At 37.1% G+C, this 22,484-nt stretch overlaps 1 protein-coding gene across 1 annotated transcript; it reads right to left on the bottom strand.

Annotated features, from left to right (window-relative positions):
* Positions 1–5,145: 5,145 nt before the first annotated feature.
* LOC113537767 (zona pellucida sperm-binding protein 3) lies at positions 5,146–7,753 on the bottom strand. The gene is made up of 8 exons (XM_034300381.2): positions 7,203–7,753; positions 6,980–7,092; positions 6,802–6,899; positions 6,138–6,312; positions 5,931–6,054; positions 5,647–5,735; positions 5,497–5,570; positions 5,146–5,355 (listed from the first exon to the last, which is right to left on the bottom strand). The coding sequence occupies exons 1-8, from the start codon at positions 7,740–7,742 to the stop codon at positions 5,204–5,206; spliced, it is 1,365 nt and encodes a 454-aa protein (XP_034156272.2). The 5' UTR covers positions 7,743–7,753; the 3' UTR covers positions 5,146–5,203.
* Between the last annotated feature and the right edge of the window lie 14,731 nt (positions 7,754–22,484).

The raw sequence follows: 22,484 nt of genomic DNA, 5'->3' as shown, positions 1-22,484 counted from the left end.
AGCTAGATGAGAAGGCAGAGGCATGGTTATGGTGTGTTTGGGTGTGCTCTGCACCTGTTGTTAATTGGCTCAACCAAATTATGATTGGCTGTAGAGGGACCAATTATTCTAAGTCAAGTACGACCTCTGCTGGTGAACATGCTGGTGTGTGTGTGTGTGTGTGTGTGTGTGTGTGTGTACACCTTTACATATAGGATATGGTATGGATGGATAGATAGATAGATAGATTTTATTATTAAATATCTCATTTTATTTAGTAATGTATTTAAGTCCTTTAATTCATTTATTTCTTTAGGCACTTTGAGGGATTTCTAAGAAAAACTCACATAGCAACATTGGCAGTAAAAGCAACAGTTTCTTGAAGCAAAAAAAGAAGTTTTCTTTTTATTTCACATTGTGGCTGGTAATGGATGTAATGGGACCAATGGAGGAAGCTAATACAGCCATCCAAAGCCTGAAGCTGTCGCTATCTGCTGTGAAAAAGACAGAAGGCTTTTATTGTTAAGCCACCTGATTTCCAATTGCAGTGATGCCGTCTTTTACTCGTTCTATACAAGTGTGGTGCTGAATGTAGGTTTTGTCTCAGCAGTAGGTGCCCCAAACCAACCGATGACACAGTGAACACTCCAACTCAACTTTAATGACAGGTCCGCTGATAGTCATGCATTTTCCAAAGCTAAGGATTACTTCTAGAATGTATATTTTGAGGTACTTGACAGCTACAGCGCTTCCTTTAAAGATCTTTATTCCTTAAAAGTACATCTGAAGCTTTTCCAAGTGAAAATACAGAGTGTGTGGTGGTGGTGGTTCTCCTGTGCAGGAACTACAACACATTACGATTACCTTTAAAGGGGACGACATGGCTCTGTTGGATTCTGTTGGATCTCCTCTTTTGTTTTATTCATTTATTTTACAAATTAGTTTTCGAAATATTGCTCTAAACCTGAAAATGATTGATATTGAAAATGTTACCAGGAATTGCATTCAATCAAGCCACATTTAAATGAAGAGAGTACATCCTATTTAATTCATTTCCCTGTCCATCGACCTCTGCTAAACAAACTAGCATTGTGTCTCAAATCACATATTAGTATACTATTCTAGACCATTGTACTAACACTCACTGTTTTTTCTATAAGTCCAAAATCCTCTCATATAGTCTTCGAACCTACTGAAAGGTCTGTTTTGTGTATCAGTCTTCTGGATTTTCTAGATTAATAAATACTTTTAAATGTAAGGTCAGAGTTTTTGATCTGAGATGCACCTCATGTCATGTCTGAAAGCACAATCAAGCTGACGGCAGAAAGAGATAAAGACAAACAGAGCTCCTCATTCTGTTTAAAATCGCTGTACACGAACTCACTAAACATTTTACAAGTCGACCTGGAGACCAGATGGATAGGGATGTTTTGACTCTGGTGCTCTAGAGGCTCTATAGTTTTGACTATAGTGGATGTGGCTTCTTAATTCTCCAGGAGAAAGTGTGAATAATGCCATTTGCATTGCCACTGCTTCTGCATGTGCATGCAAAGTCATGTGCCTAGTATAAACCAGACTCATCCACTTTGCGTCAGGCCATATCACATCACCCTGGCATGGATTCTTTTCCTATATCAACACACCCCTCATGTTTTATTCCTTATATATCATTTGAAGCTGTATGTGACAGCAGAAAGACACCTGCTGACTTTTGGAAAAAGCTGTGCCATTACATGCAAGTTCACACTCCCACTAGACTGGTCAGTCAGTACAAGGCATATTCCTTTGGTTTATAAGTCATTTATGTTACACATATGTTAGTGACAAAATAAAATGTTAAAATGTTACAGTAGTCCTAAATCATAAATAAAAAATAAAATAAATAAAAAAGGTTTGGGATCACAGAAAATTCATAATGGCAATTTGGGGTCGTTTGCACAAAAAGTTTGGGAACTCCTGTGTGGTCTCGTTGTACTATCAATTAAACGTTTATTTTCAAACTTTCATGCTTCAATGTTCGATGATTTGATCCTCAAAAAATAAAAATTAACCCAATACATAGTAACAAAATAAAAACAGCTTACACAAAGGAGGGGAAAATTGTGCTTCCTTCCTTCATCACTCACTCATTCTCTCTCTTTCTCTCTCTCACACACACACACAAACATAGGTGCTACTTGCACACTAGAGGGTGGCATCCCGAATGAAAAAAAAAAAGAGTATATATATATATATATATAGATCCCACCCGAGAGCTATTGTAGTACAAATTGCTGAAAAGTTAAAGCTGGCTATGATAGAAACGTGTCACAACACACAGTGCATCGCAGCTTGCTGCGTATGGGGCTGTGTCGCCACAGACCTGTCAGAGTGCCCATGCTGACCTCTGTCCACTGCCTAAAGGGCCTACAATGGACAGGTGAGGATCAGAACTGGACCACGGAGCAATGGAAGAAGGTGGCCTGGTCCAATAAATCACATTTTCTTTTACATCATGTGGAAGGCCAGGTGCGTGTGCATCGTTTATCTGGGGAAGAGATGGCACCAACATGCACTATGGGAAGAATGCAAGCTGGCGGAGGCAGTGTGATGCTCTGGGCAATGTTCTGCTGGGAATCTTTGGGTCCTGTTATTCATGTGGATGCTATTTTAACACATACCACCTACCTAAACATTGTTGCTGACCAGGTACATCATACCATGCATCATTGTTGCAGACCAGGTACCTTCATGGCAACGGTATTCTCTAATGGAAGTGACCTCTTTCGGCAGGATAATACACCCTGCCACACTGTAAAAATTGTTCAGGAATGGTTCGAGGAACATGACAAAGAGTTCAAGGTGTTGACTTGGCCTCCAAATTCCCCAGATCTCAATCCAGTCGAACATCTGTGGGGTGTGCTGGCCGTCAAGTCCCATCTATGGAGGCCCCACCTCGCAACTTACAGGACTTACAGGACTTCAGGACTTACAGGACTTCAGGATCTGATGTTAACGTCTTTGTGCCAGATACCACAGCACACCTTCAGGGATCTAGTGGAGTCCATGCCTCGAGGGGCCGGGGCTGTTTTGGCAGCAAAAGGGGGACCAACACAATATTAGGCAGGTGGTCATAATGTTATGGCTGATCGGTGTATGCATTCAAATGTGAGCGGTTGCATGATACTTTAATCCAGTGTTTCCATCATGTGCAATCCATTAAGGAATGGATGGGATCCAGTGGGCAGGTGGCAGGATTACTGGACAAGATAACCTGCAGAATCTCTTCTGTAGAACGTAGACGTAAAACGTGTTAAATAAAGAGGAGGGAAGACTGAACGTATAGTGTAGGAATAGTGGTAAAAGGAATAGACTGGCAGATTTTACCAATCTTCTCACTCACCAGTGAATAAGGTGAAATTGGACACTCATTTAATTCTTTATCATTTTTATGCTCAGAGCATGTATTCATACCAATTCTGACATATTCTTTTGCAGTGTAGCCAGTCAAGCTAATCAAGCATTCTGCCAAAACTGAAATGGCCTCAGGTGCATCATTCTCATTTTGACCACTGGGCTTGCTGCTGTCAACATCAGCAGAGAAAGACAATATATGGGCATTGTGTGGCCACTCATAATTTTCTAACTGCTTTTGTCTTGTGTCATAAAGGCTTGCATAGACCATGAGTCAAGCTCCATAATCAATTTGTGTAGCTGTCAAAAAGCCTAGCGCTTTCATTCCTAGAGCCTGAACATGTGAGATGAGGAGCTTAGCCCAGCTTGGCCATGAGTGAAGGGGGTTCTGTATCCAGGCTTTTTTGATTGAAGAGCTGTCAGCCTGTAGTCTGCTGCCTAAGAGCAGCTGGATTATCTGGCAGTTAGGGTGTGCTTACATGCATCATTCTGTCCACAAAGGAGTACTTCCATCAGTTCCAGTGGATATTGTTGGAGAAAGGCGGCGAGTCATTCGCATTCACCCAGTCAAACCCAGCACAGTCAGAGAAGGTGGATGAACAGGTAGTGCAGGAGCAATTGCAGCACTCAATGTCTGGTTGGTACCCTGGTGTGAGTCTAGTTTCTCCAACCTTACACTGTTGTGTCTGCAGGACCACATGTCTGCTTTTGTTTACCCAGGAACACTGAATGCTGTCCTCCCTAACCCCAGATATTGGAGCAAGCATATAACCTTCCCTCTCTTTTACAGCATGTCATGTCTAATTCCCAGAGAGTTGGTGCACTTCCAGGATGATTACCCTCATATGGAGGCAGGTCAGGTCAGGTCAGGTCTTCCAGGCCTCTGAAGTTCTGAGGAACTTAATCGCATGACCACAAGTCAAGTTCCCACCTTCTGCAAGTATGCTCCCTCCCTCTTTCCTCATGCTGCTCCCTCTGTCAGTCATGTGACAAACACTTTAGACCAGGTTACTGTGATCAAAGATACAGAGGAGTTTGGATACTCAAAAAGGAGAAATTGTGATACAATTGTTGCAAAAGATGCATTATGCTTTTCCACACAGCTGAATATAACCCCATGACCATCCACTTGGGAGGTGGATAAAACTATGTTCCTAATGAGAATTTAGTTTCTACTGGCCAGGTATTTATGATGTTCAATGCTTATGGAGCAGCTATGCCTGAAACCCTCCCCACCACACACACACCCACCTCTGCTTTAGATAGACACCATAATATATACACACTAATTGTTAGCATGTGAGGGCAGTCCTTAGGTGCTTGAGACAAGCCACCCTTACAGTGAACCTGGTCAAGTGTGATTGGATGTTGCAACACTTGAGTGGAGAAGTGAGCAGATAACTGAAAAGCCAACCAATCTTGTTCTTCCACTAGCTTCAGTGGAGGAAATTATGTCCAAAAAAATCTGTCCAACAACTGCAGGAATTGGTGGTACATATACCAGTACTGTCCAGGAGTATGGTTCAATAAAACTATTAAAGGATTATAGAGGAAAAGTGAGCTCCCAAATTTCATTTCAAACCAAGTTGTTAATCACAAGTACAATTTTTAAAATGTCAGCTTTAAAGGAATATTCACATAGCCCCTTTATGTTCAAAGGTTCCACACACACACCTGCAACTTTCATTCTTGCTTATAGTTGTACATTTCTTTTAGTAATTCCACCCTCCCCACCCAAATCCCAGGACTCTTAGTATTACAAAAGACCCAAAATCATTTGAACGGTCAGACTTTATTATGCACAGCATAGTACAGAGACACAGATCATTCATTAAGCCCTTGTTTCATCAGCTTTGTCCCAGAAAAGCTCAAACTCTGCATGATTCAGGGCTTCCTCCCCCGTTTCAGAGGATTTTTGTGCAGGTTGGTCAATCTGTCGGTTCTTAACCTCCCAGGCACTGCTGGAGACCATCTTCATACCCACTAGATCAGAAAGTTAACAATTTTACCCTCATGCAAAAAGGGAGTAACAGCCAAAAAAAGAGCCAGGTTTCAACTGCTCACAATGAAGTCACTTCATCCCCACATAAGTGAAGAAAAGGACAAAATGGGATAATGACCAACCTGAGGGATCTGGAGCAGGACAGGAAGCATCGCAGCAAGCACAAACAGATTCAGTTCCGTACAACTCCATCCACCTAAAGCACAGCAACAGGTCATTTTATATTTCTGTGCACTCAAATGTTTGCTTCAGTATAATACCATGAACCTCACTCTTGTGTATCTGCCTTGTAGGAACATGCTTTTGTGCTTGGAGTTGGTATTTCTGGTCCCAGATGCATTTCACAGTGGATGAACATTTCCTGAAAGAGTTACATGTCAAGTACACATTTGGGAGACATTTATAAGATCTTTGTAGCCAGTTTGAAGTTGTATTAGCATTACCATTCTGCAAGTAGCACATGAAAAACAAATCCATGCCAGGCAAGCAAATAGCATTAAATTCCATACCAGGATATTGGACAGACATGGTCAGCTTATTACAGGTTTTAAGTTACCTTCTTTTCTGTAGGCTGGGAAACCAGGTCCTTAAACATAAGAGCTCCCAAAGAGAACCTTAATGTGGCCTTACCACTAGGGTAGAACTTGCTTTGAGGATTGATCTTACTGTCCACCATGCATCTGCACAAAAGGATTATTTAAAGATGCCAAACACACAACATGGAATGGCGATAAATTAAAGCAGAGGCTAGCAGATTCCTTACCCAAAGTTGTCAATCACAGTGTATTTAAGTGTAGCATCAGGGTTCTGAGTAGCAGTGACATAGCACTTGCTCAAGTAAAGCCTTGATCGATCATAACTTTGGGGAGCCTTGGCCTCAAAGTACATGGGCTGGCCAATTGTATAACTCTGCCAAGTAGCAAGAGGTTCCCAATTCTCTGTAAAAGAAAGTTTCATATTCATCTTCAGTAATAGCCAACTGCCAATGTAGCTCAAAATGAAGCACATTTCCATTAAAGCATCTGTTCCTCTCCAAGACAGCTCATTTAAATGTACTCTAATTTGGTTTTGAGGGGAAAAAAAGGCCTTAATGTTCTCATTCAAAAGTGGCAGGTAGAGTTCCAGAATGGAAACATGTGGAAAAGAGCAGTCAGGCAATGTTAAAAAGGCTAATATTTCCAACCACATTAAACACTTAAACTAGTCCTACAAGTCCATCTAGGCTCATCATTGTGAGCTTCACAGTTTGTCCAAATGACATGGAAAGTGAAGGTTTTAATTAAAAAAAAAAGAAAAAAAAAAAAAAAAAGAAAAAACCAAACACTGAAAAGGATAAACAGGCACTGTTCAACACTGAAACATTAGTATTTTTCTTACTGGGCTTATGAGAGCTGGCTTTACATGTAGGGAAGGTTGAGCATGCTTACCATCTACAGGTGTGAGGGAGACTCCACCATGTAAGCTCAAGAAAACAGTCCCTGCTTCGACTTGAGGATGGTAGCCAACACTGTACGAGCGGAAATGCCTATAAAGCAAGCATTAACATTTAGCCTTACTAGAAGCAGCACATTCAATTGTAACATGATGAGAGAGAAAAGTTCTAACTTGTTGTAATGACACTCCAGTGGCACAGAAAATGCTAGCTCACGAATAATTGGTTCACTGGTCACAGGCTCATAGGACAGTGTGTTTGAATACAAGACACGGTTTTCATTTTCCTGTAAAGACAAAGAAAGTAAGAGGAATTTAACTACAACAAATAGATAATCACTCAAGTCTACTTCGGGCACAGCATAGGAAGAAAACTTGGCCAATTAGAAATACATACATGACGTTGTGCATTGCAGCTTTTGATGGAATATAGGAAGTAGTAATGCTCAGGTGTGACTTTATTCACAGGACATGTTCCCACTTTGAGATATTTCCCAGCATCTGGACTGATAAAGATACTCTTCAAAACCCTTACATAAATCCGGTCAATGTGGCACAAAAGCTCTATATTTCTTGGTTTAGAAGGCAGGGGAGACTCTATTGCAGGAAGCAGTGATGGCAGCAATATAGACCTCATCAAAGCAGGTACTGGTCTGCGGTTTCTTGCAGGTTTAAAAATGAGCTTATGGACATCTGAAGAGCGGATTTGCTGAAATTGTGGCAATTTCAGAGGTGGACATGGAGTATTAAGACTTGGGTCTGTTGGAACATTTTTCTTGTAATGTGGCAACAGTTCCTCCAGTTCAGGCCATGTGTCATCTGATGCAGCATTATCAGTCATAAAAGGATGAGGACTCACCATATAATTCAGCACCACTAAGAGTACCACAGCTTTCAGTAACATTTTTACATACCTAGAAGAACAACAAGCATACATTTGTAACCAATCTTAGACTATTTATAGCAGCTAGATGAGCCTGCACAGACGTGGTTATGGTGTGATTGGGTGTGCTCTGCACCTGTTGTTAATTGGCTCAATCAACTAATTATTGAATGTAGCGAGTTGTTGACAATTGGTGTGTTGGAGTTCAGCTGTGCCTTGCTTTGACTGTAGGTGTGAATAGCTGGGTGCAGCCAGGGGCTCAAAAGATTTTTCATGTAGTGTGCTCCCACTGTCTGCAGGCATGAGTCATGGCAAGAACCATAAATGGCTGATACTATTTTTAATTTAGATTCTGTGTTAAATAAGTCTTTATATTGTTAAATACATAAGACAAGGTTAGTTATTAAAGGAGTCTCTCCATGCTATTTGGAAGATCTCCAGCTTATTTTTAATGCTTTTTTCACCCTGTCATGCGATTTGCTTGAAGACCAGTAATCTTTCACTGTACCTTCATATACCACTGTATTCACTGTACCACTAAATCTTCCAACAAATATTGTCCTTATATGAGAAAAATGCTGTCCACGGTAGCTCTTAGAGATATAATTAACCCTTAAGTCATTTGGTCAAGCTGGAGGAGTTCACATGGTGCTCTGCATAGTTCACTCAGGCCTGAAAGGTTATATATGACTGCTGATTCAGATTCATATTCAGATTTATCGTCACGTGACAGTTTACACAGTTACTAAGTAAAGTATAAAAGGCGAGTGAAATTCTCATGTTCAGAGAAGCCATAAAAATGCAGTAAAAGTATATAGAGCTGTAGCTGTGAGTGGTGTAAGCCTCATACACTACTGTGCCACAATTTGTGCTTATTTGAAATTTTAAACTGATAAGACAGTGATCACATATAGCTCAGTTCTGGGAAACTGTATATACAATGCAAATAATGACTGCAAACAGAGAATTAGATCAAGGGTATGATTAAACTTGTGAACAGGGCCTAGAACATTCTGAGTAACATCCATACAATCCAGAATGGCAACTAATTTGGATTTAGCTTTTGTCTTAATATTTTGGGGAAAAAATTGTTTCAGTCATTTATTGCTATTTTTGTTGTACTCAACAAAAATTAAACACTTTAAGTCAGTCAAACATTAGTTTTGTATATAACTGTCACTCAGTGAACCCCAGATAACCACTAGGGGCAGTGTGTAACACCTGGACACCACCTTGTGTGCATGTGTACACATGCCAAGTTCTTCCAACAAGGTCATACAGTGATGCATGATGCAGTGCTCACTATAAATATCCCAGAGCTGTCGTAGGTTCCCAACACCAAGAAACACTAGTCATTATCCATAGAACAACAGTAACATACATAACTAGCGTTCTCATTCATACTGCCATTGGAGGTGTGTCACACCTGGATAACATGGTATCATTAGGAACATGAGAACCCACTTTAGGACTGCCCTGAAAAGTGCTTAGAGTAGCACACCTCCTCACAGAGTGACATGTCCCATCTATAGGCTACGGTGATGATGTTCACCACCCAGTGGGCTTATATGTTTGAAGGCTGCAAGACCAATAGATTGCTTAACAATTTGGGTGATATGTCCTTGGGCAGAAATTCAGGATTCCGTCTCAAGGTCACTCCAGATTCAGTTGATCACTAATACATAGATCATGCAACTCCCCATTCTATTGGGTGAAGTGCTAGCAAGAAAGCAGTTTTCAAAGAAACTAACTTCAGGTCAGCAGCGTGTATAAGTTCATAAGGAGAGTCAGTGGGACACACACACACACACACACATCACATACACCTTTAGGGCAGATGGGGATTTACCACTGTGAGAGAGCTGAGTATGATTTTTTAAAGAACTTTTTAAAAAGTACATTTTGCTAGTTAACTTGGTGACACAAACAGTGCTTTCTGTCTCTTTGGGACTCATTTACTAAGCTGTTTGCATCTGTTTTAAGGTGTAATTAGCCCACATTCAGCGTAAAAAATACTTTGTGTGTTATGCACGAAACTTGTGTACAAGTCTAAACTTGTAATTTAGCCACTGTGCTTGCAGAAGCAAGTCCGTTTCTCCACTTACACATTTGCATTTAAGGTAGGATCATTCAAAAAATCAAATCTAACTCAACTCAGAAGTCATAAATATCCTGTAATATGGTGACCATTTGGCACTTAGAATAACTGGAATCAACTATTCAATGGAAGTACATCATTTAATATTACTGGGTTACTTTTGTCATGCAAATCTGGTTATAGCAATTATGTCACCAACATGTACAGCCACCTAGCATCTAACAAAGAAATTCAAGAGATCTTTGGTGACATTTTTCTCAAAATGTTATAGAAGCTGCAGGTGACTGCAAGCAAAATAGTAAGTTATTTTGTCCACAACAGCTTTTTCATTAAAACCAGTTAGTGATAAAATGGCATATCAGACTACTAGTGTAAATTTTTCTTATACAAGAGTCTTCAAGAAACGTCATTTATTAACATATTGTAGTTGCTGCGTTTCCATGTTTGAACTTTTCCCACCATCTTACAGTGGCGTTTAAATGCAATTTGTGCAGAGTGCATTTTACAGAGCAGTCCCATGAGCATTTTACAGAGCATTAGCTACAGCCTTACTAAAATAAACTTCGCAGAACTTCAAACTTCAAATGCATTATGAGTGCATTTTTGTGGCTGCATCGACATGTGTGTTTTTGCACTGTTACCCTGAGAGATGCGTTTTTGTTTATATCATTGTAGTCAAATAAGTTGATCACATGACAAATAACTTTTTTAAAAAAGTTATTTGTTGGTTTAATGTAAGACAATGTGACACAAATTTAAGAAACTTGTGTAATTTATAAAATCTCACATCAAGTGTATATGGATATGTTACATATACAGTATATATTATGTTAAATGTTGAACACATACACACACAAACATACACAGAGAGAGAGAAAGAGAGAGAGAGAGCGAAGCATTCCTGCTGCACCTGCCGGATGGTGCCTGGTTATGTGTGCACTTTAATGGGAGAAAGTAATGATCCCCCTGTCTCTCTGTCTACAGGGAGATTTATACACCTATAGCCACAGTGTCTCTGTACAGCTGCATATGATCATTCATATCAAGTCTAAACATATACAGACGTGTTTTCTTGGGTTTTCTCCCAGTCACGTAAAGTTGGTCAAAAAGCTCCAGGCTATAAAGAGGACATCTTTATTTCTTGCACAATTTTGCGTGTTATTGTGATCCATGTTCAGTTAATTTCAAGATTAAGTTCACTTCTTTAAAAAGGTGCAGTGGTGAACTTTTTTTTAGTAAAAGTTCTAGGTTGTATAAGTATTTGCACATAAATCTGTGTATATGAATAAATGACACAATGTGTGTGTTATTGTCTGTGAGATTTTTTCCATTTGTATATGACACAGTTAGTTTTATTGCACACCAAATAATTTCCACTGAGCTAAATTCGGAAAATTTGTAGTGTCCATTGATATTATTCATTCATTTATTCACCTTCAGTAAATGCTTTATCCTGGTCAGGGCCATGGTGAATGTGGAGCGTATCTCGGGAACACTGGAGGCGAAGCAGGAATAACCCTCAAAGGGGACCATGCACACACGCATTCATATGTGGAGTTATTAGTCCAAATGAGATGAATATAAAAATACTTTGCTTTTTCAAAACAGCCCAAGGGGATAAATGTCCTTACTTGTTGCCTCCTAGTTGAGTAAATGGAAAATATTTACTTTTCCAGAGAATTTTTAGTTTTTAGGGTCATCAATTCCAGCCCCAGCCAAATTTGCAGTGCCGAGGGCTCCTGATTCCAGTTCATTGTACTAGCTATTTGCATATTAAACATGTCCTTCTCCTTACTCTCTATGTGTTCTGACTTTTCCTGTGTGTGCCTCTGGACATAATTCTGTGGGTTCTTTCCTAGCCTCTGTTATGAGCTATAAGAGCAGAAGCCTAATAAAAAGAGCTGTTAGTCATTTTCCCTGGCACAGAGCACGATTCATCATTGACTCAGTCCGACAATATATTAATTGAATCAGATGTCTTTGAGCAGGGGTGGAAAATACTTGTGGAATTGTACATCATTACTATACTTAAATCTTATTTTTGGGTATTTATAATTTCTGGAGTAATATTGAAAATGAATAATTGTACTCTGTTACATTTCCAAAAACATTCTTTTTACCCCTTAAATTTTGCTTTATACCTTCAAATCTTAAAGTTAGGAATAGAATGATTCAAAAAGCATTAATGTAGTTAGTTATCTGTGAGGATCTCAGGATAGATAAGTCACCACATGAGGATAAGTGCAACTGGCCCTACTTCACTAAAGTTTCAAAATGTTGGAATAAGCAGACTCATATAAAATCAAGAGCTTTCTTTGACTCCCAAGAAGGCATGAACTCCATCTAAAAAGCATGTTGAGGTAAGTTTCACTGATTTGCTAATGTTATCTGGCTATATTTAACTAAGCTTGCCCATTTTCTTTGCTAATGCCAGGTTACACTTGTTCCAGTTGATTCTAGTTGCTAACATATTTGTCTAGAAAGAAAATATTAGCTAGAAAGTTCTAGCTAATGGTAAATATTGGTTATCTACATGATATTTTACTTCTGATTAATTCATTAGCAAAATGTGTAGTGTTAATGACGCATACTATGCATGACCAGTTTATAGGACTGACAGCAAATTGTGTTAGTCACCAAACATACAGAGATTGAATGATGTTTTCAGGCAAAATGGCATAGTTTCTTTAAAATGGAAATGATCTAACAATTTTAGATAAATAAGTTACTTTTCACATGAAAACATGACAATCTAACAATTTAAAACAATCAAAACATTTACGTTTAATTTTTCTTTTTAATATTGCATACATTTAAAACGACTTGTTTACTTTCAACTGAATATATTTTTGACTGAGTAATTCCAGTAACATTTTGACACAATATCTATACAGTCACATTCTCTGTACTTTTCCCACCCCTGTCTTTGTAAGAGGAAAATGTCAAATTGTGCTGATCTCCAGCCTCCAGGGTTCTTCGCAAATTCACAAATTACAAACAAAAATTTAAACCAACAGATCAGGGAATCAGGCTGAACTATAATATTATTTGAGATGTCCATCTCAACAGTGTAAAGCCAAGCAGTAATGATTTGCCAAAATCTAAGGTTCAACTGGATTGAATGGAATTATTTCTATGATGGAAACTCCTGTTACCAATGCACTTGACTTTGACCCTTGCCAGCTGGCCAGTATGAAACATCCCCTTCACCTCCAAGATCTTAGAAAAACAGCTAGGTCAGGCCTTAGGCCTCATCACAGCACTGAGACAGCGCTGGTTAAAGTAGTAAATGACGTACTACTGGCCTCAGATTAGGGATATGTCTCGATTTTGTTTTGTGCAGATTTTATTATCATAGATCATATTCTTCTAGATAGACTACAATATTTTGTTGGAGTTAAGGAAATGGCTCATATCTGACAGTTTGTTATCACTTTGTAAGTATTAATGGTGACTTCTCTAAGCATAAAAAATTAGAGTTTGTTGTTCCACTGGGCTCTGTTCAAAGCCCACTACTTTTTTCCCCTATATGTGCTAAATATGGGTACAATTATTTATTTACATGGTATTAGCTTCCACTGGCAGGCTGATGACACATAGCTGTATGTTTCAGCAAAGCAGCTCAAGCAGTCTGTGGGTTCAACTTTAGCAGTGCTACTCTGACAGAATTACAGTTCCCTGAAAGACTATAAAGATGTTTGTGCCAAACAGGTTCATCAGGTAGAAGGACCCGCAGAAAGACCACCAATTAGCAATGTCACATCAAGGGCCAACTAAAAATAAACCACTTTTGGGGTAAATAGTACTGTATTGTGGTTCTCTTAATGTTTGTATGTAATGTTTGTTGGGTTATTTCCACATTGTGTTTAGGTTTTTACTTATAAGTTTTTATTTTATTTACTTGTGTCTTAATTTACCTATGTGGCTTTTTAAGTGTGTTTTTATTTTTAAGTGTGTAATATAGTACTAAAGTGCTCACTACCTCATTTTCATTGTGCAGTATGCATAATGATAATAAAGTTGACTACAACTTTGTAAATAATGAACAGAGGTAGGCATAAATAAAAGGTAGCAGTTAAGAGGTTTAGTATGGGTACGTGGAAGAGCTATAACATGTTCTCACACCAGGTCTGATTGCAGGGAATCAAGTTCATTATCAGACCTTATATTTTTGCATTTATTTTGCTGATTTGTTTTACAAATGGGACAGAACTCTAGTGACACTTGATTACATTTTTATTAATGAAGTTAGCCACTGAAATTTAGCACAAATAATTTCAGAATTAGGGCATTTAAATTTAGAAGTACAAGACTGGTGAACTTTTACTTCCTTTTTCTTGATAAAAGCCAAGCACATATCATCTAAATTACAGTAGAAAAAAATCTCTCCATAAATCACTATGATCAACCCATAACATGTCTGTGTGCATGAAAATATGTGTAGCCTGTGGTTCTCTGTCTGTTTTCCAGGTGCATCCACAATAAAGCATGTTACACAAGTAATTTGACCACTTTTTGTCCACTCTACATATGCTCAAAAGTTGACATTTTTTATTATTGCTGTTAATTCTTTAACAGATTATTATTATATACTCCTTTGGGTTTAAATATTATGGAGCTAAGCTAGGACGAGTTCTTGTTTTTCATGTCATAATAAACACACTGACCTAGAACTAAAACTTTATTGCTTTCTTTACAGATGTTCCTCCTTTGATTCTGTCAGATGAGATCCATAACCCTGGTAAGATTTATATTTATGTAAAAAAAAAAAAAAAATCAAATTATGAAATTTCTCGACATCTAGCTCCTTCTAATACACGTTTATTATCTTTGTGGTCTTTTTTATGACTTTTGGCATGCACCAAACATCAACACCTACGCTAAGATTTGGCTTGGAGAAGACTGCCTAAGGAAAGAAGCTTTGGGAGGTTGGGACATGCTGACTAACCTGGCATTAGTGGTTTGTTTTGTAATCCAGGCACATCATAAACATACTATGTGGTGTGCAAAACATGAAACATGTCAAAAAACTTATTTCGTCTTTACTCATGGTGGCTTAGTGGTTAGCACGTTTGCCTCGCACCTCCAGGGTTGGTGGTTTGATTCCCATCTCTGATCTTTGTGCGTGGAGTTTGCATGTTTTCCCTGTGCTTCGGGTGTTTCCTCCAGACACTGTTTTGATAAGTTTTCTCCCCCAGTCCAAAGACATGCATTGTAGGCTGATTGGTATCTCTAAATTGTCCGTAGTGTGAGTGCGTGTGCCCTGTGATAGGTTGGCACCCTTGTCCACGGTGTCCCCCGCCTTGTGGCCCGAGTCCCCTGGCTCCCTGTGGCCCTGTGTAGGATAATCAGTACAGAAAATGGTTGGATGGATCTTCTTTAAAGTGTCCATTTTACCTTTTGGGACATGTACTGTAGTTACTGTATCTACTGTTTTTTAATAGGAAATGGAATTCAGTGTTCTCAGGCTGAACTGTTGGTGGTCTATTTACACAACTATAAGGAAGCACCATTCCAATATTTTGCTTATTAACAAAGTCCACAGACAAGATGAAGGAAAGTTGAAGGAAAATAAGTATTTGGACACTTTTGTTTTTGTTATTTAATATACTTCCAGTGCATATATCCACTTCAAATTTGCACACATAATGTCTTTTGACTTTGTACTTATAAATATGAACAAGTATGTATTCATAAGCATGTTTAAAAAATGAAATTCATAGGGTAATAATATTAGGACACTACAAGTTACCAATATTAGTATATTGTTGCAAAGCTTGTACCTCTATGGCTCTATAGTGTTTTCCATTTGAATGTTGTTTAATAACGTTTTCTGATTTAGGAAGCTGTTTCACTTTCACCATGATTGAAACTTGTTGCATGAAACTTTCCCAACCAATGGCAATGTCTTTTATAATGACACTATGTACAATAGAATATTTTAAGGTTACTACATGTAACTTTTACACACACACACACACACACACAATACTTTTTATAGACTTTTATTTTATGACTCTACATTATCTAGTCAGTACAAAAACTTTTTAGATTTCCAAACATTAGTTTTCCAGCACAAAATTAAATGTTACAAAAAAATGTTTGTATGTCAGTAAAGAAAGCAGCAGATTACATAAGAGACACTTTTCAGACAAAAAAACATAATGAAGGCTGCTGGGTTTTGCTGCAAAAATAAGAAGCAAGTGTGACCGTCAAAGTCTCCAGAAGAACTGTGGCTGCTTCTACAAGATGCTCAGTAACACTAACAGCTCATTTCCTTATAAAACTGCACACATTGTACCTGAGACTACTATTTTTTTAAAGCTAAGGGTTGTCACAACAAATATTGTATTTGTTTCATTTATTATTGTTTATTGCTCTTTATTTGCTCATTATTTTTGAAGGCAACTTTGAAGGCAACTTTTATATGTATGTATTTATTTATTTATTTATTTATTTAGAGAGAGAGAGAGAGAGAGAGAGAGAGAGAGAGAGAGGTACAATTATGTAATTATTTCCTTCTTTGTAAATGAATGATTTTAATGCTTTTAATGATTTTATCTAAAGTGGTAGTCCTATTTTCATTTACAATACAAGTAATAGTATGGATTTTGTTTAGTTTTTTTCTACAGATAAGAACATGCTTGCTCTTGCTACAGAACATCTCATAGAGCATCAGGTCAAGAGATAAGAGCGGAGACCATATGCATTTGAAAGTCTTTTCATTCCCTTTCAGTGTAACCCTAATCCTTCCAGCTGGGATAGGATTTTCTCATACCATTACTGCAATGACGGTGGTATTTGAGCTGTATTTCATCTCATCATCCCTCAAAGCTAAACCTGCCGGCTGATGTGGAGGCAAATGACTTGATGGAAGAGTATTTTGCTCCAAGGAGTTTCTGTTTTTTTTTTTTTTTTTTACATTTATGTGCTTTGCAGCATACCTTTTATCGCTCATTTTTTTAAACTGCTCTTAAAGTGTAACAGTGCATGTATCTAGTATGCTGCCTTAACTTGACTGCTGAAGCATAATATTTTTGTCCTCAGGCCAAAGGGGATTTCAGCTTTAAAACATACAGTACCTCTCATTTTTCTCCTGTTTAATGCCCTGAACATTAAATGTGAAAGTGCATGGCATAAATTATAATTATAGTACTGATAAAAGCATATTAGAGTATAAGAACACCTTCTAAGCCAAATTGTTAATGTCTGTGTATTGCTTTATGAAGTTTCTTGGTATTTAATGTACATGCATTTCTTCGAAAAATATTGCACTTTAATGTAAGAAGAAAATCACAAATTTTTAAGAATCTATTTAAAATATACAGAGTCTAGACCACTAATTACATTTTCTGGTCATTATAAAGCTTACATTCTATATTCATCTTAGAAAAATTGACTTTTGGTGATGGCGATTTTTATATAACCTTATATATAGCTTTTTATATAATTAAAATTTTATTTAACGCAGGAAACAAAGACAACTTTACATGTGACAGCAGTTGTAAATATGACAGCAGAATGTAAGAATAAATTGGTTAATCTTCACTTATTTTTTCTGTATTAAAGAAGAACAAAATTTAGTGAGTTCAAATATTATATTTTAATAAATGAGTTCAAATATTTGTTGATGGTATAGAATGGACGGGCATTGTTCTGATCTTTTCTTTTGATTTCTCTCCATGTGCCCTTTGTTTACATTGACATAATGCATTTTGATTTGACTGAGTCTTGACTCCGCCCCTGTCTTGTCATTGGTGTGCTTCCTGATTGTGTCCAGGTCTTCTGTGTGTAGTCCTTGATTAATTTGTTTATTTATACCCCCCTGTGTATTTATCTCATTGTGAAGTCTTGCCATTTGTGCATTTCTGAGTCATGGCTCCCTGTTATTCCTGTGACTATGATTGTTGGATTAGTCCAAATAAACCACACGCTGATTTTACGTGCCTGCTTCTTTCCTGGACTCACCACAAGTTACACAGAGTTTCTAAACATTTGCTAATAGGGACTTGATAATAGCAACTCACTAGAATTGTTTAGTTAAGCCTATCATACACAGTATTTACATAGTTCAACAGGCTATGAATTAAATTTGGATTAAACAATGGATTAAATGTGAAATATTACTTTTATTTTATAGAATTAAGTTTATTTATTCACAAGCGTCAGTAGATGATTTACCATTCTTCCAGTGTCCTAATCTGGTTCAAGCTATTCTATTTTACACTCTAAAATAATGTTTACAACATGACACTTTATATCCCCCATCCAATTTCTCTAATAAACGTAAACAATAATTTAAAAAAAAATTTTTTTAACTGAACAATTTTCTGTAAAAAACGAGAAATGACTTGCTTTTGTAAATATGAAACAAAAAGGTAAAATTATTTTGTGTGATATTCTCTCTCTCTTTCTTTTATATATATAAGGAGTACATATATATGATGGAGTTTTTGTGATTTTGCCTTTATACACCACCACAATGGATTTGAAATAAAACAATCAAGATGTAATCGAAGTGTAGACTTTCAGCTTTACTTTAAGAGGTTCCACAAAAATATGGCATTTACCATTTAGGAATTACAGCCATTTTCAACAAAGTATCTCCAGTTTCAGGGGCTCAAAGGTATTTGGACAAAGTGACATAATTGTAAATATAAAAACAATTTTAATAGTTGGATGAAAATCCTTTGCAGTCAATGACTGCCTGAAGTCTGGAGCCCATGTTCTCAAAACTCAAATTCTGAGTTTCCCGACCTGACTGTATATGATTTTGGAGCTCATTTTATTGACCATTGGATTGGTATTGTCACACAGACCTCTTCCTTATATAAATGCAAGCCAAAATAATTTAATGATTACTAAACTTATTAGGTGTTGTATTAACCACAGTAAATCACATTTAATACTCCTGTGTTTTCATGGTTTCAGTTCTCGCTCTATACAGAACATAGATTCATTCATTCAGTCATTCATTCATCTACCTTCAGCAAATGCTTTATACTAGTGTCTGCACATAGGAAAAGTGAGAGAGAGTGAGCAAGTGTTCACTGACGCTCATACAGCGCTCATGTCAAAACATGGCTCTAAACTGTCATATCTCATATAACTTAAGTAAACAAACTTACTAAATGAAGTTATTTATCATTTCAACCTGAGAGAATCTCTGGGAATTATTCTTTTTCTATTGGGGAGGGGAAGAGAAAAGCATTATTTATAAAACATGTATTACGATTGCAGTTACTTCTTCTGAAATAAATGCAATCAAATGAGATCTATAGCTCTGTTTGTAGACAATGATATATAATATTATTATCCAATATTATTAATGTATAATCCAATAACATAACTCATCAGATTTCAATGTTTGGTGAATCATCAGATATCAATGCTCAGAGTCATGAGTGATCATGGTTTACACACCATCCTAACACACCTGGCGGGGCAGTGAGGGGTGAAGAAAGATATAAGAAGTGAATTTAATTGTATATTGTATTGTATTGTTTAATTGCATATAAATTGTATACTTTCATGTTTTCTCTGTGTGTGTGTGTGTGTGTGTTGGGATGTGTTCCATTGCAATCACTCCCCACTAATCCAGTAAGTTTGTTTCAATAATATTAGCATCTGCAAGATGTCAAGATTAGCTACAAATAACCTCACATTTGAGACGAAGCAAAACTTTCTTTCACTTTATGTCATTAGCTGCATAACCGCATTTTGTTCCTGAAAAAAATGAAGTTGTTATTTTCTGATAAAACATTTAAATGTCTTGAATAACACAATATTCTTTTATAACATTGTTCTTTTTTGGCATATAAAAGATCTTAATTGTCCAGGATTTTTTACCCAAGATTTTTCTACAAGATCTTTCATAGCCCAAATCTGCATCTAAATGTTAATGATGTTCATGAAGTGTAGCTGAATGGAATAAACTTGGACTTTATATAGTCTTATACTCCAGCGCTGTTGAATTCTCATTCTGATTGGTCAGTAGGTGCAGATTAAATTTCAATAACACCACAGGTTTTTATTAATGCGCTAGTTCTAATTATAGTAACATGGGTACTTGTATGTCAAATTCTCCACTTTAACGGGATTTTAAAAAAAACAACTTCAGAAGGTGAAGGTTTTTTTTTTGGAGAAATGTTTATTTAGCATTTATTTATGAAGGAGTCTCCAGTGTCAGTGCTTTGTAATAATCAGAGGCAAAGACTTTCCTTTAAGTTCATCATTGAAAAGTCTTGAGCATGAAGGGCTTTGTGGTTTTCCAGTAACAAGCTACATTTTTTGTCCTACCTTTTTTGTCAAAAAGAGGCTGTTTATACCTGTAACAATATGTGATAACAAGAATTAGCTTGATTTTTTTAATGAAAAAAGTTGGCAATATCGCACAAGCAAGAGGGTGGTTATACTGAATATCGGCCCGGCTATCATCTGACCATAAGCACAAACCCACAGGGCAAGTGCTGTAGGTAATCACAGACATGCCAACATTCAGTGTACCCTCACAATTGCGGGCGTGATATGATATTAATTGTATACAACAGTTCTATAAACAAGAAATTAATATAGCGCAAGTGACATTTCAGACACGATACGGCCAAGTGTTCTGTTTAGCATGTCAGCTAGCTTGCTAGCTAGCTCTTTTTGATTTGTACATTCCTGTTTAAGGTGCTTCCAGTAAAATTAGCGTCCGTGACAAGCTTTCAGATGTAAAATCAAAAGTTATATTCCTAAAAAGTATCCTTTGCCATGTTCAGGGATGATTTTGCTAACACTACTGTAGTAACTGTTTCGAACTAGGAAGTGGAATTTTATGTGGTGAATACAGACGGAGTGGAGTGATACACACACTGAAACATCCCAGTGCGCTTATAGGAAATGTACACACTCTTGGAATGCCGCTCGACCAATCAAATTAGTGGAACTGTTGTAAAAATAAGTGGAATAAAACACTCCTCATCCTTGCAACTACATATCGTTTCTAATTCCCCTGTAACTGTTACTAAATAATCCATAGTAGGTACTAAATATTATTCTTTTAGATTCACTGAATAATAAGCCCTGAGTTTAAGGAGCTAATGACCAGCATTTAAAGCTACACTAAATAACATTTTGCGTTCATCCTGTTGCTCTTGTTAGGTCTTTTATCACAGAGCTCGTCATGGCATCAGAACAGGAAGTTGCTAAATCTACAGTATTATTCTAACAATTCTTTAAGCATTCTCCTGAAATGTTATGTTTAGCTCCTTTAAATCTTATTGGGCAAGAATCTGAACACACTGAGGAGTATTTGAGCTTTGTGATCTATATTTATTCAGTGAAATCCACCTCTAACCTCAAATACCTTTCTGGTGATCCTGAGGGTTTGTATTGGATTTTGGATGATGTATGAGGAATTTCGAGGGACATCATGATTTTTTTATATGGCTGAGAATAAAAATTATTTCCCACAAGCTCTGCCAATAAACTACACTCTTAGAAAAAGGTTTAAATTTAGAAACTGTCTTCATGGGATCTTCAGTTGTCTCTCTGGTGGAACCGTTAAGGAGTTCTTTATGAAGCTAGAAACCTATACCTTTATCCACAAAACTGATTATTGCAAAACTTCTGCAATAATCTGTTTTATAAACCTTTCTACAGTACTGTAATGAACTGTGATTAAAAAAAGAGTGAAATAGTTCTATAGGTAACATTATGCTTTATGGATATAGATTGATATTGTAATATGTTAGAGGAAAACCTGTGTAGATTGTACCTGTACCAGATTTATAATGAATACATTTTGTGTTGATTCTGTTAATAAATAAAATATACATAAAATACATATTTTTTCAGTTTCGTGGAATCATTTTCTATATGGATTTGAATGTAATCTATTTTGAAAATATGATGTTCATTCATTCATTCATTCATTCATTCATTCATTTATGCAACTCCAGTAACCACTTCATCCTGGTTGCAGTGTTGCAGTGGATCCAGAGCCTATCCTGGGAACATTTGGCACAAGGCAGAGACACATGCTGGATAAGACACCAGTCCATCGCAAGGCTCCATGCACATTCATTCACAAATAGGGGCAATTTACCGTAGCCAGTTCACCCATGGGCATGTTTTGGGGAGACTGGAGGAAACCAGAGAACTTGGAGGAATCTCAGGTGGATAAAATATGATGACGTATACCCAAAAAGAAAAATCATGATACTGGGTAGTATGGTTATGATACTGTGAGTGTTTCATAACATTTCATCTCTGCCATATCTGGTGAAAAACACTGTCCTCCTATATGCTTATCTATTGTTGAATGTCTCCCAGTCAAACTCTTGATATTGGAAAATGCCTCCATATTTATTCAAACACACCTTTATATTTATGGCAGTATTTTTTGATACTAGTATGTGTCTTGGAATTCCTACTGAAGTTAAAATGTGATTGTCTAGTCTTTTAAAAAAAACTCTCCTAAACAGGTGACCAGGAAGAAGTTTTAAACATTTTCTTCCATCTGGACCATAAGGTCCATGAGTAGATATTTTAAAAAAAAATAATAAAAATAATATTAGAATGAAAAATCAGAGTGTTGGCTAGTGATTATGACTACCTTACATGTAGGAGTGAAAAAAAATGCAGAACTGAAATTACACTGCCTCAAGGGTCTTTCTCTCTCTCTCTTTTATAAAGATGTTTGCCCCTCATCT

This window comes from Pangasianodon hypophthalmus, chromosome 26 (genome assembly GCF_027358585.1).
Source record: "Pangasianodon hypophthalmus isolate fPanHyp1 chromosome 26, fPanHyp1.pri, whole genome shotgun sequence".
In the NCBI taxonomy this organism is placed as follows: Eukaryota; Metazoa; Chordata; class Actinopteri; order Siluriformes; family Pangasiidae; genus Pangasianodon; species Pangasianodon hypophthalmus.
The sequence above is the reverse complement of the archived record's forward strand: the minus strand, read 5'-3'. Positions and strand labels throughout refer to the sequence as shown.